The 18552-nt window shown below is 36.4% G+C and overlaps 1 protein-coding gene across 6 annotated transcripts in view; it reads right to left on the bottom strand.

Annotated features, from left to right (window-relative positions):
* Positions 1-18552, bottom strand: part of LOC105214562 (acetylcholinesterase) — a 187490-nt gene that overhangs the window by 100110 nt on the left and 68828 nt on the right. For all 6 annotated transcript variants that reach the window (XM_054225983.1, XM_054225977.1, XM_054225979.1 and 3 more), the window contains exons 3-5: positions 9656-11507; positions 1033-1171; positions 340-876 (exon numbers count right to left, since the gene is read on the bottom strand). In XM_054225983.1, coding sequence (XP_054081958.1) covers positions 340-876; positions 1033-1171; positions 9656-10032 — 1053 coding nt within the window. In that variant the 5' untranslated portion in view covers positions 10033-11507. The remainder of the gene's footprint in view (positions 1-339; positions 877-1032; positions 1172-9655; positions 11508-18552) is intronic.

Here is an 18552-nt window from a genome sequence, read left to right as displayed (position 1 = left end):
ATTTTAAGGGTGTTTAGAGTTAAAATATGTAATAGCAGCTCAATTCTGCAATGTTTATTCTAAATTGGATCGAACTACTTTAGTCTGTCAACCTGATTATAGCCTAGAAGGGACACGTAAATTTGGAAACAAGTATTCTTTACACAAGAAACACGTAAAGCCTCATTACTAATCTACCATAGTCACTTGTCACGACTCTCACAATCTTGATTAACATTTTTGAAAGCTTCTTCTTTTCGACTACAATCTCTTAATGCAGCTTAAAATCCACTAAATTCTCCTGTAAACAAGTTTTCTAATCAAATTGAAATTGAAATTATTTTGTCCCCCACAACTTACCGCCAACAGTGACGCATTACAATTGCAGTCGTTGATTAACGCTTTGCCAATCTCTACGGCCTTCTCGGACGTCATATGACTCCAGGGCGCATTCATTGTGCCCGATTGCATCATGCCACGCTTCACCAAACCCGCCGTCACCGGCGACACAAGTTGCGCATTCACCGAACTCGAACCAGCCGATTCACCGAAAAGTGTCATCCACTCGGGATTACCGCCAAAAGCGTGAGCATTCGTTTTTAGCCAACGTATAGCCAATGCCTGATCCCACAACCCCACATTGCCGGGTGCCTCCTCCTCATAGCCGGGCATGGCGGGCGACAGATGCAGGAAACCAAAAGCGCCCACACGATATTGAAACGATGCCACAATGACATTACCCACGGCGGACATAATGTCCGCATTGTATATATCCAATGTGGCAGTGCCGGTCATGAAGCCACCACCGTAAATCCAAATGAGCACGGGTAAGCCATTTGTGGTGTTCTGCGGATTTCCGTTGTGTATCAAATGATCAGTGTCGGCTTTATTGGAGTGCTGAAAGTGAAATTGGGTATGAAAGGAAATAGTCTGAGAATGGCTTGTATGAGTTGGCAATATATTGTACAATATGTTTTGTATATACATATGTATGTATTTACTTAGTTGGCTTTCGTTTAATAAATTGAAAATTGTTGGCAAACGCACACTCACCTCACCGCCATTGGCGCCACGTCCATGCCGCAAACGCGCTTTCGCTGGCGCCCAAACGTTTATGTACAGGCAATCTTCGGAGACATTTGTATTAGGATTCCATATCTCTTCGCCGGAGAAACCGGGAAAATATTCATATCTGCAATGGTCAAATCAAAGAGCAAACAATTAGTCGACCATTAGTGGCGTGTGAAAGTAAGCGCAAAGTAGCTTATCTTTATATTTAACGGTACAAGCAGTCGCTTTTCGCTTATAGTAAATTAAAGGCTCTATACGTTTAGCTGGCAAAGCACCCAAAGCAAGCAAAGATATCAGCTTACAATGCACAGTAAATGGGTTTTAGTCATGCAGCATTAAGCCACAAAGGAGAGATAAAAAAATATGATAAGTCCTTTGGTTGTTGACGCGGACATGTGCACTTATGTATATACATATATGTGGGAATAGTTGGAGTATGCTGCCGCAGTTACATTTATAAGTAAACAGTATGTGGCAATACTATTTACGATGACTATACGCGACTTACACATATTATATACTTATATGTGATCAAATATTTCATCATCGCCTTTTTTGCAAATTAGATTACTAGCAAGTCTTATGTAGAAAAGACACTGCTTATATATGGTTTCAGAAAGAACGAGTTCCTAGAATCACTATCACCTATAGAGACCCTGTTCATTATTTGAAACATCGCTTTATATGGCAAAGAGTCCAAAAATTCGTATGTTTCAAAATGTTGAAAGTTTCAATGCGAGCTGTGAAGCCTCGGGTTCTCTGCTACGCCGAGACTTTTGCTAGCAACGTTTGCTGTCGTAAGTTTAAATTAATTTTAATTTGTGAAAGACTCTTCTTTTTTCCATAAAACGTTGAAATTTATTATTGAAATCAACCACAGAATATTTAAATATATACACACTTTCATCCATATAACTATCGCTTGCACACACTATTTCCTTCGACGCGAAGCACTCAGAGTAATTACGAGCACCTGCAGCATTTAACTTTGTAAAACTTAACTTATTTTCATTAAATACACTTATTATTATTATAACTAACAATTATTTGTCAAAAATTTCCACTTTTTACCAAAAATATAGACAATAAACGCAATTTTTACCAACTTTCCACAAGCACGCCGAAAATAACTACGCGATAAATGGAATGGCTACGGAAAGTGGAGAGCGCATAGAGTTGCATTTGCATTGCCAGATTGTTGGTTGTGGTATTCACTATAAACAAGTTTGGCAAAATTAAGTAAATAATAAAATATTTTTAATAATAACAAATTAGTAAATAAAATGCTGTGGTTGGATTGTAAAATATGTAAAAAATATATTTATTAATATAAATTATTAAAAATGAAATGAATATGTCTTTTTTATTACTTTAATAGATTAATATCGTGACATTAAACTTTAGAAAAACAAGTTTCAAAAACAAGTTTATTAACAGATTTTAATAATGGCAAATGTAAATTTCAATTTAATATTTGCATTTTGGTTTTAAGGCAGTGGTCTGCTTTACAGGCTTCAAAAAATCGATTTTGTTGTTTTCATTTAAATCTCTACCAAAACCATCCAAGAATATGTCTTTAAAATTCCAGTGGCCAATTCGACATATTTTCGAAGCTAGAGCAGTTTTAGTGGCCGAGCGTCGAGCAGGTGCGAATGCTCAGGCAGACTTTAAAGCGCGTTTTCTCGAGTTTTCATTTTCACAAGTGTTAGAAAACGGTGCCGGCGATAGCAAAAAGAGTATCGAAAAAAACCAAAGTGATCTAGCTTCAGTATTAAATTGTGTTCTATTTGAACTAGACAAAAGTAGTTGAAGTTGGACAAAAGTACTACTTGTTTTGGAACTTAAAGTCAATTTTTTTTTTTAAAAAGTGATTTTTTTTCAAACTTCGAAATAATTTGGAATTTTATAACTTCTTCGCTATTTGTTTAGTTCATAAAGAAAAGAAACTTATGAAAATTAAAAAAAAAATTGGTTCGACTGTTTCAGATGCATCGCACGACTTCCATCACTGGCACCGATTTACAAGTGCAGATTCCAGGCGCTCCAGAAAAATGCTTACAACATTGAAAAAATTTCAATATTTTTTAATAATATATATTGTTTTTAAGCCTTAAATATAGTACACTATCGTCTTAAAATTCCGTTTACCGCAATCATTTCCTTCCTTTTCAAAAATAATTTTTTTTTTCGCCTTCTAAAGCAGACTACTGCCTTAAATATGAATTGATTTTGATTTCATATTAAGAATTTAGGTTGTTTAACGAGCAATAGAGAGTAGTCCAATGTCTATTTTTTTTTGTTTTAGCGTCTATTATATAGTCAATTGAAAAGAAAAAAAACGCTAAATAAATTTTAATAAATTATTCATTAAAGATACTAAATTTGCCAACTTAGACAATGAAATATGTATTTCTTAAAACATTGCTAAATCGCCGACACTCGAAATGAATACCGCTAATTAGATTTTTAAGCCATTTGTACCCACGTACGATAGATGGCACTATGTGCTGAACATTTTTCTGTCGCACACTGCAATTTAAAAAGCAAGATCTGTGAGGATTTAGGATTATTAAATCAAAATATATAGAATAAATAAGTTTAGTAGCATTTTACGTTTTTTACTTTTTATATATTTAAATGTAATTCTTTATCATCTATCAGTTTTTGAACTCTACAATAAAGTAAAGTTTCGCAAAATATTTAACTCCACACATAGTATATATGTATATTATAACAACGCCACCTGCATGTCGAAATTACCTACAACATATTTTGACAGACTGGCAACACTCTGCTTTCCAGCTACTTATGCACTCAGTTTCCGCCGCCATTTCAAACGTTTCACACAAGTTTCCGACGCGCTTGTGAAAAATTTGTGTAAAATGTGAAATTAGCTGGGAAAATCAAAAAATTAAAAGGTTTTATCGTCAAAGGTGTAGTGTTAAATGCTTTTAGCATTAAATAAGCATATTATGACCGCGTGATCAGTGTTGTGTATTAAATAAGAAGCGTAAAGGGCTCAAAGGTGTGTGCTAGCGCTGCGGCGTGGCAGCGCAAAACGTTGAAGCGCAAGTAGAAGTGTGGAGGTTGTGAGACTGTTATTGATAATGCGCAGATATTGCTAGAGGATTACGCGTTCATCAGGAGAGTACAGTAAAACATCGCAAAGGTAAGCCTTAAAATTCCTTAAATAACTCATAAGCGTAAATTGGTGTAGTCGGTATGGAGTTTGTAGAGATGGTAGCTGTTGGAGTTTGTTGTTGTGTACTTCAAAAGATGCAAGCTCACCCCGTTTATAGCAAATTCGTTTCTAGGAATATAGATTTTCATGCAAAATTTATCACATACTTTTGGGCGATCCTTTATTATGGAATTATAGTAGCTAGTGCCATAAATATAACAGTTTGAGAGCTTATGGGATAAAGACGAATTTTATTATTTCTGTTATTTTATTCTTTAATTTTATTCATAATTAATAATTAAATTTCTATTTTACAAAGTAATTATATGCTTTTATTGTCTATAAATAATGTTTTCTTAAAACATGAAATAAAATAAAAATATATAATTAAAATATTGAATAAAATTATTGATGTGATTCTAGCCTAAGAACAAATGGATGAAAGGGTTATGAACCGAAATATTCTTGCGATCTTCGTTTGAACTAGTTGGAAACTGAATATAAATATAAGAAGCTATATTAGAGCGTAAAATATTTCTTGAGTTATTTTAAAATATTATCATGTAATTTAAAATTTAATTTAATTTTATTGCGAATTAGTCTAATATAATAATATAATATAATATAATATAATATAATAGCTTAAATGATAATAAAATTACGCATGATAGGAGAAAGTACAGATAGTTGTCTACCCTCCATGTGTGGCACACGTAGTGAACTATTTTTATTCTCAAAAAACTTCACAACTCAAACTTAAATATAGAACATTTTTCAGTGAAAATACGAGAGACCACAGTAAGTTCAATATAACGTAATAAATGTGGCACATACTACCTATAGTTACCCATTTATTTTGCACATGGCATTCATTTACATTTTAATCACCAATTGTGTATTCATATTAAACACTACACAATGCTGAAGTGTTAGTTTTGTCTGCTGTAAAGTGTTGAACAGTAAATTCAGTGTAAATATGCACTCCATTAACTATCAGTTATGCCACAAAGTGTAGACATGATTTAATGAGACTTTAGGTATATCCCCACTGCTAGTATTCAATATGAAAATCAATCATTCAAGCAAATAAGTGTTAGCATAGTCGCATAAGTACACCTACATAAGTTATGCTGCTGGCTTATTGCATTTACTTTGGAATAAGAGGTATGTTGAAAGGTAAGCTTTAGCAAATATACGAGAGTGAACGTAATTTTCTTCGATAACAATATTATTGAAAAGTTAATTACGACTGTATGTATGTAGCTATTGTAGTTTTGATATTTGCAAAGTTCCTTTTGGGCGTATGATTATATAAATATATATGTATATACATACATTTCTTAACTGTAGCACTATTTATTGCTTATTGTATGTTCATTTTAATTAACTAAATGCTTAATTTCGATTATTTCAAATGGGTTTTGATGACAAATTTAATGAAATTCTTGCTGAATATATTATATTAAACAAAGTTAATATATGTACTCCCAAAGTGGGAGTTCTATGAGGAAATTTCGGCAATCAACAAATAATAAAAAATAAAAGCAATTAAATTAAATAATAAAGGAGTTGTGATAGAATTAAAAGCTTAAGAGAATTAATTAAAATAAAAGGAATATTTTTTTTATTTATTTAGAAGAGAAATAATTATAAATAATTACTTCACTTATATATATACAAATCACTGGCTGCCAGGGTCTTCGACTTCATAAAATGAATAATATATAAGTATATGTTTAGAAAAAAAAATATATGTAAAATGTGAAAAATGTTTGTGTATATAGTTGATGTGATGCCAAATCTTTGCTAGATGTTTTATTAAATTTTCCGTCGCTCGCCTCGTTCTTCAATACACAGCCGATAAGAAACTAAAAACCAATGGAAGTGAAAAACGTTTTCTATAACTTGGATTAAATTTTCGCTGTAATTCAAACCTATGACACATTAGCTCACTTGTTTAGACCGACAGATGCAGATTTTTTTATTCAATTTACTTCTTCATATATTTTTATACTCTCGCAACCTGTTGCACAGAGTATTATAGTTTTGTTCACCTAACGGTTGTTTGTGTCACCAAGAAATAAAAGAGTTAGATATAGGGTTTAATATTTATAAATGATCAGGATGACGAGTGGAGTTGAAATCCGGATGTCTGTCCGTCCGTCTGTCCGTCCGTGCAAGCGCTAACTTGAGTAAAACTTGAGATATCTTAATGAAACTTGGAACACATGTTCCTTGGGACCGTGAGAGGGTTGCTTTCGAAAATGGGCAAAATCGGTACATTGCCACGCCCACAAAATGGCGAAAACCAAAAACACATAAAGTGTCATAACTATGCCATGAATAAAGTTATAACAATAAAATTTGGAATAAAGGATCGCACTAGGAAGGGGCATATTTGGATGTAATTTTTTTGGGGAAGTGGGCATGGTCCCGCCCCCAAATCGGTTATTTGTATATATCTCGCAAACCAATGAAACTATATAAACCAAACTTTCTGCAGTCGCTTTTTTTAGCCACTTCATAACACAGTTCAAAAATGAAAGAAATCGGATAATAACCACGCCCGCCTCCCATACAAAGGTTAGGTTGAAAATTACTAAAAGTGGGTTAACTCACTAACGCAAAACGTCAGAAACACTAAATTTCACATAAGAAATGGCAGATGAAAGCTGCACTCAGATTTTTTTACAACATGGAAAATGGGCGTGGCATCGCCCACTTAAGGGTCAACAACCATATCTCAGGAACTACTCGACCGATATCAATGAAACTTGGTTTGTAATAGTTTCCTTACCTCGCAATAATATGATGGGAAAATTGGCCAAATCGCTTCACAACCACGCCTACTTACTATATACCAGAACTTTGAAGACGATCTGAATCGTTTACTTTACAATATATAAAGTAAGCACTAGTGAAGATATCGAAACAGAACTTTGCACAAATACTGTATTTATAGTGTGGCAGCCCATTTCTAAAAATCGCCGAAATCGCACCATAGGTTTTCAAGGCCCCATATATCGAACATGAGGACCTCGGTGCTTCTAACCTAATATTATGGTTTCCAACTTTCAATGGACTTTATACAATATATATGACGAATATGTGGGTCAAATTGTGTATTATATAATATTAATTAAGTTAAATAAATAAATTGCGAGAGTATAAAATGTTCGTTTACACCCTTAGCCCTTCCTTACTTGTTTTTTTTTTTTGTAATGAGACTATGTAGCTTCTATGGAGATTAATTCCAGTAGCGGTAGCTTCTCGGATGAAGAAGTGAGACTAGCCGGAAAGAAACTCGTTGAAAGAACTTGTAAATTAACATTAATTCATATTTATTTTATAATGAATTTGTCTCTGCCCGTCTGATATTGGAAGTGAAAGTTGACTTTTGTCTCTTCTACTATTGCGGCATTATTTTATAATATGTAGTTTGTTGTTGTCTTTTTTGAAATAACGTCTTATTATAATTAAAATTACAGTAATAATCCTTAACTATACTTTGTCAATGAACTGAAGGATTCAAAACTTGTGTCTATATATTAACAAATAATAAGTGAATCTACTTGAAAGACAATGATGACATGGTTTTATTTACAGATGGGTTCTATAAGCGCCAAGCCTTTTATGTAATACTCTGAACATAAAGACGACTGCACGACACGACGTAGCGACGGCGATATTTTCTTGACTACAAATGTCGCTTTGAAGCCAACGTCTTGAACATTTTGTAGACGGCACTGACATATCAAACAACGATTTCATTGCTTACATATTTTGTTCAAGATGAAATTTGTTGAGCAAAAATTTTATAAACAGGTTGATTTATTTGTTTTAAATAATCGATTGTTAATACAAATGATATATCAAAGCTTTCTACGCTTATGCTGGCAAAATAACGTCATACTTGTTAGAAATTTGAATAATTTTACATTTCTCATATTAGTGTCAGCTCTACAGCGACTATTGTCGTCGGCAAAATTAGAAACATTTCTAATTTGGCGACAACGACAACTACAAGCCTGCTATCCCGAAATCATGCCCATAATTAATATTTGTCAGATGTTGCTCATCGCTTGTCGTCGTCTATGTGTTCAGAACATAACTAATAAAGCACTTTTTGATGATGTATGACTGTTGATTGATTTTAAGTTGTAAGAATCAGATGGAATAAGTCTTTTGTATAAGAATTTCTTCTCAAGCTATGTATAACAATAAGTATAATATTAAAATGTTACGAACTATATTTGGTTCAATCTGATCAATCTGTTTGCGAAGTATGAGCTTACTATTAAAATTCGAGAAAAAAGAATGTCACCTCCATTACCAAAGTTCAATATGTTATGAAATTCTTTCTTTCTACTAATTTTTTTGTGGTATGAAGTTATCACATAATTTGAAATAATATAAATTTAGGCATAAGCAATTTTCAATAGTTTTGGGTGAGTGAAGGGTTTTAAAAGGAATTTCAACGAACTTTACGAAGATTATCAAAAGTGTGTTTATTGTTGTAATTATTGCCTTAACATTTGACATTTTAATCAAAATTATCTAATTTTAGTAAAGAATTGTTGTAATTAACGGAAAGAGCTGTCTCTTGTTGCAGGTATAAAGCTTTATTTACTTGAAAAAAATATATATTTTCTTTGATTTAATTAGTCTAAAATATCCAAATTAGACGATTACTAAAACTGCAAGATTTTGAAAGCTTTGAATTGAGGTGGACATGTTGAATTATTAGCTTTGTAATTTTGAATTAAGTCTTCAACACTGACAATCGTATAGTCTTGCAACTTAAATTCCTTTTGGAAAAAATCTATGCATTCAACTATAATTAATGAATTTTGCTATTTAGCGCTACCTCAAATACTTTTGTAACAAAACAACGTCTACTTGAGTACCCAATTTAATGTTGTCGATGCATAACCGCTCATTGCGAAAATTACGGAAAAAATCGGCAAAACTGAAAGCATACTCGAGGCACCACACACAGAGGTGGCGAGTGACTAACAGCAGGAAACCAAATATAAATTAATTGAGCATCCATCAGTAAAGCCAACACAAAAGAGCCATGATGGCACAGAAATTTTGCATGGCATATACACCATAACAGCGTTATGTGGCGCTGCACCTGGCGCTTGTCATTAATAACGCAAAATACGACCATAAATTGCTGGTCATGTTGTGCTGCTACTACAACAACAACAGCAAACCCTACATTAACTTGTATTATTATTTGAAACTTTTCAGCAAATGCCACCAATGGCGCACACATCCCCGCTCTACCCCACACTTGCCACCGCTAACGGCAACAGTCAATTATTTTCGCTTTTCATTTACCAGCTGGCATGACTGAGCGAAATATAGCGTTGCTGCTTGTACCTTAGTCCTTAGGTTAGGAATTTTCACTACGCTTACCTTTCTTGCACACAGGTTGCCGGCAGTCGCGTTGCATCCAACACACCGTGCCAGGGTTCCGCTGGCACCGGTTTGCGAAATCGTAAATCATCTAATGGTGGCTTGGCATACGGTATGCCTGTGTACACGTGCACCTCCCGACCCTGCACGGTGACGGAGCGACCGCGCACCGGACCGCTCGATGTCTGCACCACCAAGCGATCGATGACGCCATACACGGAGGACATACGCAACAGCAGCACCACAATGGCGAATAGACCACGACCGATATCACCGCCACACAACCTGGGCGACGTTGCGACACTGTATTGACGCGAAGACGCGGACGCGGACGCGGACGACGACGACGCTAACGACAAGGACGTTGTGTGAGCCATACTAACTACAGGTGAGTGCGGAAGTGGCTAATGTAACGAACGTAACGGTTTAATGTAGCGTACACGTACACCTTATTAACACTGGCTCGGCTGGCGCTGGCTGTTATACTACTCGGTGTGCACACAGCTGATTGACGACTGACTGCCGCCTGGCTCAATTGGCGCGGCTTACCGTCTGACCGGGCTTACTGTTTGTGTTTGTTTAAAAAGGCGCGCGCTTATACACACACATGCACTCGCTCGTGTATTACGAATGACGAACCGAAACGACGCGCGTATATATTACGACCCGGCGCACAACTGAAACTAGGCCGTTGCTTAACCCTGCGGTGTTTGCACAGCTATCGCTAGCAAATTGCAAATGACGTCACTACACAGCACCACACAGTTCAGCTGTTCAACAGCCCTAACAGGTCAAGCGCTCACACACGATTGCCTCGGCGCAAATGCGCGCGCTCTGTACCCACAATCACCGCCGCGCCGCGCTGCAATTCCCACTTCAGTGCGTCACAACGCGCGGCAATTGAGCGTGTGCCAAGCGCTGCAGTGGTGCGATTGTATGAAGCGCGTTCGTACGCGTCACTGATTCGCCCTTCAACAGGCGCGCGCTTCAGTCCCTTCGCAGCAGCTGCAATTGGAAAACGCTTGTTGGTTTAGCGTGCGCGGTGATTGCGCTTTCACTGTGACTTTTGCGCTTTTGAACTGCTGACTTTCAACTGGGCGTTTTCACACCCGCCGTGTTGTTTACCGTTATTTCGCTAATGCCTGCTTTATTTTTCAATTTGCGCACGTGTTTTTCTTTTGGGGAGGTGGCAGTGTTTGCTTTGCTTGGCTTGGCTTAGATCACGCGCGTAACGGCCGTTTTTGCTGCTTAGCTGCAACTGTTGCAACTGTCAAATGTGTTGAGCGCTAACCAAACAGCTGGTGGTAAAGTCGTAAAATGTGCGTTTTAAAACTGTAACGAGTTCAGCGCGCTGCTGCCAGCGTCTACTGTTGCAACTCACGTACTACGTTAAGCTGAGTTGACATGCGGCACAACACCGAATGGCACAAAGGCAAGCCACTAAGCTTAGTTGGTACAGGCTGCGCTCAGTGCTTACACGCGTTTGTCTTGCTTTGCTGCAGTTTGCACAGCTAACTAACTAATCCGCCTTTGTCCTAGTTTTATTCGAGAAATATCGCGCGCTTGTGTTTGTTTTTGTATTTTCGTTTTTCTTTGTTTACTTATTTATTTGTGCTACCACTGCGCGCTCACTCGCCCTTGCCATGTCAAACACGCGCGCGCTCACATACACACAAACTGGCTCACTCTGCCCGCGGCGTACTCCACTCTGCTTGTCCAGCAGCAAACTTTGTAACGGTTTTTTCTTCTTTGTTACTTCCACAAAAACACACAGAGCAATTGCCGCTGTTGTCTCAGCAGTTTGTGTGTGTAGTTCACTTGTAGTTCAGCTTGGCACTCGACACTCGGCAATCTGCAATTGAAACAAAAGCAAAGAAAGGAAATAAGTTAACATGCAATTTCAGTGTACTCAGAAACACACACAACACAAAGGGAGAGGATATGTACAATTGGAAATTAGAAAGTGCATAGAAAACGTATAAAGCGCAGCAGACAAAAAGCAGCAGTGGCAGCTGTGCACCATAAGTAACAAGTGCACTTCGTACACAGCCACAGCCGGGAAAAAGCACTCACTCGAAACTTTGCTGCTGCACATTCATGCTGCGTCTCAATTTGCTGCATTGACAGTAGCATGTAGCATACCAACAGGCGCACTATGTGTCCACTGCACACAAGCACAATCAAGGAACTTTCTATACACAATTTTTCTTATAATAAACTATTAACTGTATATAACTGCCCACAACCACACAGCCCGCACGCTACAGCTTACTCTTACTACCTCTCTCTCTCTCTCTATCTGGCTCTTGTTGTCTTTAACCAGCCACACCCATGCACTTAAAATGTTGCTTGTTGCCCATTACTTGCTGTACGCTATGTGTGCTTACTTAAGTGCTTAAGCATATTTGTCTGTTGTCTGTTGATGTTTAGATTTTCTTTTCGCCTTACCTCTCTCGCCACCACTCCGCTCTGCTGCTATAGACTATGCCAACGTCTCTTTCAGCGAATGCAGAGAAAATGTTGATTTTGTATTTATGTGAATAAAAATATAAATGGAAATGAAATAATTGCGAAATACATATGTATGTGTGTGCAACTCATTGTATGAACCAACAAAAACAAAGAGTACACCAACACTAAGCTCTTCACAAATACTAGCAAACGTAAATGGAAATGAAAATGGCATTTTGTGGTGTTGCACAAACGAGTGCAGCAATGAGTTTATACGAAAAGTACATAATTTCTTAAGTAGCCTAAGTACTCGTAAGTTGTAAAGTTTGGCATTCAGTCTTAAGCGTTTAAATGCAAGCTGGTGCTTTTGAAAGTTTGCCTTTCACAAGGAGTTGTAAGAGATTCTAGTTTCGAATGCGTGTTGGATTTGTTTTGAGTCAATAAAAAAAGTATAAAATAAATTTTAAAATATTTAAAAAAATATAATTTTTTTTTGAAACTTGTACGAGTAAAGTGTGAAGGAATGACATTGGGGTGATTAATGGTTTTCGAAACACTAAAATTTTTTATTATTTATCATGGAACGATCAACTACACTTATATTTTAGGATATAATGACAATCAGAGAATAGGATTGATTAGAATTATGATCTAAAATGATAATTGAATATGGTTAGATTAGGTCTGATCCAGGTGAAGAATCATATGTGGCAGTAATATAGGGCATACAGCATATATACTGCTGTTAAAATCAATTCAATTGATTATAATGTTCCTCAAAATGGAAGTAGTTTCAAAATATATTGATCACAGCGCCACCTATCTAATTCATATTATTCATTTAACAGACGAATACAAATGCATATTTAAAATTATGATATTCTAACCAATAATTTAAGTTTTCGAAGTATCTAATGTAAATTTTTTCAATAATAAAAATACATATGCATAAAGTCAAATCATAAATACGTATACATCGGGTGATCCAAGTTGAGAAACTTTTTTCAATAGCCTTTTCTGATAATTCAAGCGTGAGTCGTGTCAAGCTTTCATGTTATATTTGTTCAGTATTGTTTGGCATTTTATTACGACAATTCACGTTCTGTAAAGAAGGTGTCTTGAGGCCCATCATTCATTATTCGACTGAATAGACCACGTCCACCACACAGTGAAGAAAATAAAGCAGCTGAGGGTGTACACGAAAACCGTGGAGAGTCGATTCGGCGCCGTTCGCAGTAGCTCAGACTCAGCCATGATAACCGACTATTTGGTACTTGAAATTGAAGCTCGTGATCTCGGAGACTTTTGGTTTCAACAAGTAACATATCGCATCAATCAATGCATTTAATCAATACCCCGGTGATGAGACCATTTAACGTTTGTGCCGATCGATTGGCCATCAAGATCGTGCGATATTACATCGTTAGACTTTTTCCTATGGGGATATATTAAGTCTAAAGTCTATACGGACAATCCTTCTTCGATTCAGGCCTTGGAGCAAAACATCACTTGTATCTTTCGCCAGTTACCTGTCGAAATGCTCGAACGAGTCATCGAAAATGGACCATCTAAGAAGTAGCCGCGGCCAAAAAAAAAACTACCAAATAATGTTCTTTCGTATGATAATAAACATTCCCCATTAAATTTAAAATTTTAGTATTTTTTGAATCACCATTTAGTATTAAAGTGAGAACCTTAGTTGAAAAAAATCTACCTAAATTATATTGAAATTCCTTTACTGTGTTACGTTTGTGAGGCGATGAATTATATCGCTTTACGATGGTTTTTTCAAAAAATAACGGTAATTTTAGTTTCTTGAAAAAAATATTTATTTATTCACCTACTTTAATGTTGTCCCCTTTAAAATAGTCCTCATTCGTTAATAGGCACTTATGCCAGCGCTTCGATTTCTCGTATGCTTGTAATATGACGGCCATTTAAGGTTCTCTTTATTTTTGGAAATAGGAAAAATTCACACTGAGCCATGGACTTTGGGAATATGCAGGATGGGGCATCGTTATAGTATTGTCTAAGAATTCATCAACAATCAACGAAGTGTGAGCTTTTATCAAACGAAAATCGCCAAGCTCATAACAAACAAGTTTAATCTTATATAAATTTGTTTATCAATCTCAAAACTCTCCCTAAGAAACAGATTTATTCCTTATATCTATTAGCTAAAGCCATGGGTTCTCTCAATTTCAAATTAGTGATTAATAGAGACAGTAAAAACGAATAGAATCCTATATATGTTCCAGAACCTGCATACGAAACGACAAGGAATAACGAATAAGTTTAGGAACTGACAGCTGTCACACATTTACTCAAAAAATGCACAATCCCTTACTGCAAAGAGAGAAAGATAAACTAAACGCATATTAAGTACGACAGCACCAGATCCTTGTGTCCCCCGTTTAATTACGCCTAAAGTGTATGATTTATTTTCACAAAGTGGACAATTTTCCACAGCAATTGCATTACTTGTTCAATTTAGCTGGCTCGTTAACTGCAAATCCACAGAGTTTTCGCCAAATTAATTGAAGTAAATGGTTGGTCAAAAATATGTCAGAGAGCCATAGGAATGCAATTGTAAAATGTGACTGCCAAATGTGTGCTAAGCAAGACCAGTCACCTGGTAAAGTCGTGCTAAGGATTGCAGCGCACGAAAAGGAGCAAACATAAAGCTGAGCTGGGCAAATGGAAAAGTAAGTCTCTGGCACATGACATATGCGGCAAATTGTATTATGCAATTTAACTCGGTATAGCCAGAGACGTTTGTGGAATTTCGCAAACCAATGTAGTTGCATGTACTCGTTCATCAATGTTGATGTCTGGGTGGATGTAGTGGATGTAGTGGAAGTTGTGAATGTAACCCTGTAGGAATAATGATGGTTGAGAGAAGTGTAAGAGTTTTTTCTCTGAAATAAAAGAAACAACAGAGTATCTCTTAAATCGATAGGCTTGTCATATGGGATATACTCGAAGCTATTTTAACTATATTTATTCACCCGAATGATATACATCCAACCATATTCGACAGGAAATGTACAGTTACTGAGTAGATCTAACGTTCAGGGTCATGGTTACTTCTGAAGTTAGCTCAGTCTCTTGAATGGTATTTACTCTCGAGAACATCCTGCCTAAACTCAAGAAATTTATTAGAAATTAAGAGAGAAGAGTAAATAAAGGAATATTTTGGAAGTATCAACTTAGGCATTACGTGGTCTAGTCGGATAAAGTATTTAAATATTTAACTTTCAGGGCTTTTTATTATATTTTTTATAAATGAGTCACTCCTTTCATTTCAGAACTTAAGAAACCTAAGAGCTTTCGCAAAAACATTTGTATAGTCTCTGAAATGTTTTTATATTGATAATCTCTTCTATAAAACTAGTACTTGAATGGCATAAAACAGTTCCTTAGAACACGGGCGTCTCCTAAACTGACCGCATGTCATCCCATCTCTGCTAAGGAAAATCGAAATCGGCACAAATCAAGTTTGAAACAGTTGTAGATTAGGAGCGTAGTCTGAAAATGGGTCAGAGTATTCAAAATACCAGGTTTTGTTGAGAAAATCGCTGAGGTCAGAGTCCGGAAAATTTACTTCCGAACCAAAAAGGTATCGTGCATCATCCTTTTCGGCCAATTTTTTCCTATTTTCGGAACTCTACTACCATAAGATTGAGATATCGAAGTACTGTTATACCTAAAGACTTGCTGACTTCTTTTCCCTACTGGGTATTTCCACACTTGTAAACTTCCGCATTTGTATGTGTGTGCTGGCGAAGAAATGCTTGTCCATTTGCGCCATGTCGCACCTGAGGCATGTCATGTCCAATATGCAATGTGCGGTATGCCGGACTTTTGCAACGATTTTCAGTTGACAGCACTCAAGACTTCACTCTGGTTGTACGAGTACAAGCCGACGGCCGGAGTAGTTGTGTGTGCCGCAACTGCAGTTGTACGTGAGCGCTGGGCCATTTTGTGGCAATGCGAGCAGTAACTGCATGACATTTCACAAAACCACCAACAATGCTAACGGACATGCAACTGCGCCGACACACACTCACATCGGTTTGACTTCACCGAATGTCGTCGCATTTTTCGACTTTTTCACCACACCACTCGCTTACGAACTTTTATTTGTATTTGCTTTCTTTAATAATGCGAAAATGCTTTTAAGTGGTTTTAAAAATCGTAAAATGTTTTTATTTTTATTTTTCTGTTCTTTTACTTACAGTTCAAAATCACATCAGTGTGTTGGTTGTGTTTTTTTTCGGTATTTTTGCTCACTTTCCGGTGTGGCTTGTGCACCGCTGAGTTTCTTTAATTATAGTGTGTGTTGGGCAAAAAGCACTTAAATCAAGGTTTTATATTTTCCGCTATTTACTTTATTTTAATGCGCTCTCCACACACACTCTTGGTTGTAAACCACCAAATAACTGCACATACTGAGTTTAAATTCGGTTTTTTTGCCTGTCAAACGCACTCATACACTCAAAGCGACCTGTCAACTAATGGGTTTCCTACATGCAAAACGTTTGTCGAATTTTGTCGTGCAGAATTTGCCAAAAAAACAACAAAGCCAACAAAATAACATCATTAGGGGCAGGAAAATAAAAATTTCTTTTATTGAGTTCCCAAAAGACCTTGTCCGCAAGGCGGTCTTTAACGGTTAAACTGACACGCAAAGAAGTCGGCAAATATTTGCCGACAATTTAGTTGATTACAACAATTATGTTTTAATTGCTTTTTTTTTTTTTGTTGTGGAGTTGAGTTTTAAATTTGTTTGTTGGAAATGAATTTATATTTTTAAAGTAAAAAAAAATTAGTTAAATTTGGTTGAAGTTTTTCCAATGTATCAGAGAGCTATACTTCTGGTTTAAATGGTTTAAATAAAAAATGTATGATGATACAGTAACTTCTTTTATCTCAAAATGGTCCTTTAACAGTTACAAAACTATCACTATAAGTAACGAGCAAGCTTCCAACTTTAGTTTCAATACTACGTCTCTTCTTTATACCAATATGATTTCTAACAGAACATTTCCTTTTCTTAATCAGGACTATGTTCAGGTGTAATTGAAGATTTTATAATCTCGCAATTTGCAAGGCTCGAAAGTATAGGCTGAATGGACACTAGGTCTATATCTAAACTGATTTCATCACTATAATGAGTATAATGGGGTTGAGAGAAGCTCTATACTCAAGCATCTTTTTCACGCAAATTTTATGAAGATAACACACAATTTCAACCATGTATTCAGCATAAAATCCACGGAATAACGAAACTCGTGATATATAGTAAATGGGGGCTGTGGTATCTCTTGGCCTATTTCGCCCATTTGCTACAGCAAACTTCATTATGTCCAAGATTATATGCTCAATTAATTTTGATAACATATCTCATAACACCCGTTATATACGGTATGAAACCCATCAGATGTTTGAAAATCCTAATATTAGGTATATGGGAGCTAGGGGAAGTAATGACCCGAATTTACCCTTGTTTGACACAGTGGCACATTAAGATACAAATAAAATTCCCACTGAATTTCCTAAGAATTTTATTAATATTATTTATATTCCGATTTCTAATAGATTTAGATGAGCGATGTCACACCTTGAAAACAGTATTTGTGCAAAGTTTTATTCAGATATCTTCATTGGTGCTTTGAATTTATATTTTATTCAAAATTTAGTTATATAGGAAGTAGATTAGACTACATATTGAGGATTTTACAGCGACCTAAGGTCTATTGTTAATTAATGCTCTCCAGTTATCACAGTAATCCTTCTAACCCAGTCACGTTAAGAAACCTTAACAGTGTTCAAGGGCTGATGAATGCGATACTACGTCTTTGGGGATACAGAGCCCAAATTGTCTGACCCCTTTTTTTCACGATGCTCTGGTGTCTCCGCTGCCAAATCGCTGAATCGGCAAAGATCCGACGAGTGGATTTCCAGTTTGTGCAGATGACACCTTAGTCTGTAGTGGCCGGTATAGAGTGCCACTAGTTGTCTCAGTTTGTTCGTGGGGAGCGCAATTAACTGTTTGAATCTTTTCCGATTTTATCCTCCGAGAAACAGTTTGAAGAGGCGAAGCCCCTGCATATGTAGCCAGTAGCGATTCCTGTTTGCCAATTCCTCTTCTTGTAATCGGATACCAAGAACATGCCGACCAACTGCGATGAAGGGCTCCGGCCCTATCGGCCTGGTAGCCGCGGCCTTCCTTGCCAATTGGTCCGCAAGTTCATTACCTTGTATATCTTTACGTTCTGGAACCCAGATCTAGGTTATGCTGTTGTTGTATAGAAAGTAGATGGAGTTCTGAACAGATATAGCCCATTTTGAAGATGTAATCTTGTACATTTTCGTAATTTATAACATTATATCTACTTGGTTTGGTTGGTTGGTTGGTTGAAAAGGGAGGCGAAGAGAGCCTG

Source organism: Zeugodacus cucurbitae, chromosome 2 (genome assembly GCF_028554725.1).
Source record: "Zeugodacus cucurbitae isolate PBARC_wt_2022May chromosome 2, idZeuCucr1.2, whole genome shotgun sequence".
Taxonomy (NCBI): Eukaryota; Metazoa; Arthropoda; class Insecta; order Diptera; family Tephritidae; genus Zeugodacus; species Zeugodacus cucurbitae.
Note: the sequence above shows the minus strand (reverse complement) of the source record. Positions and strands in the feature narration are given on the sequence as shown.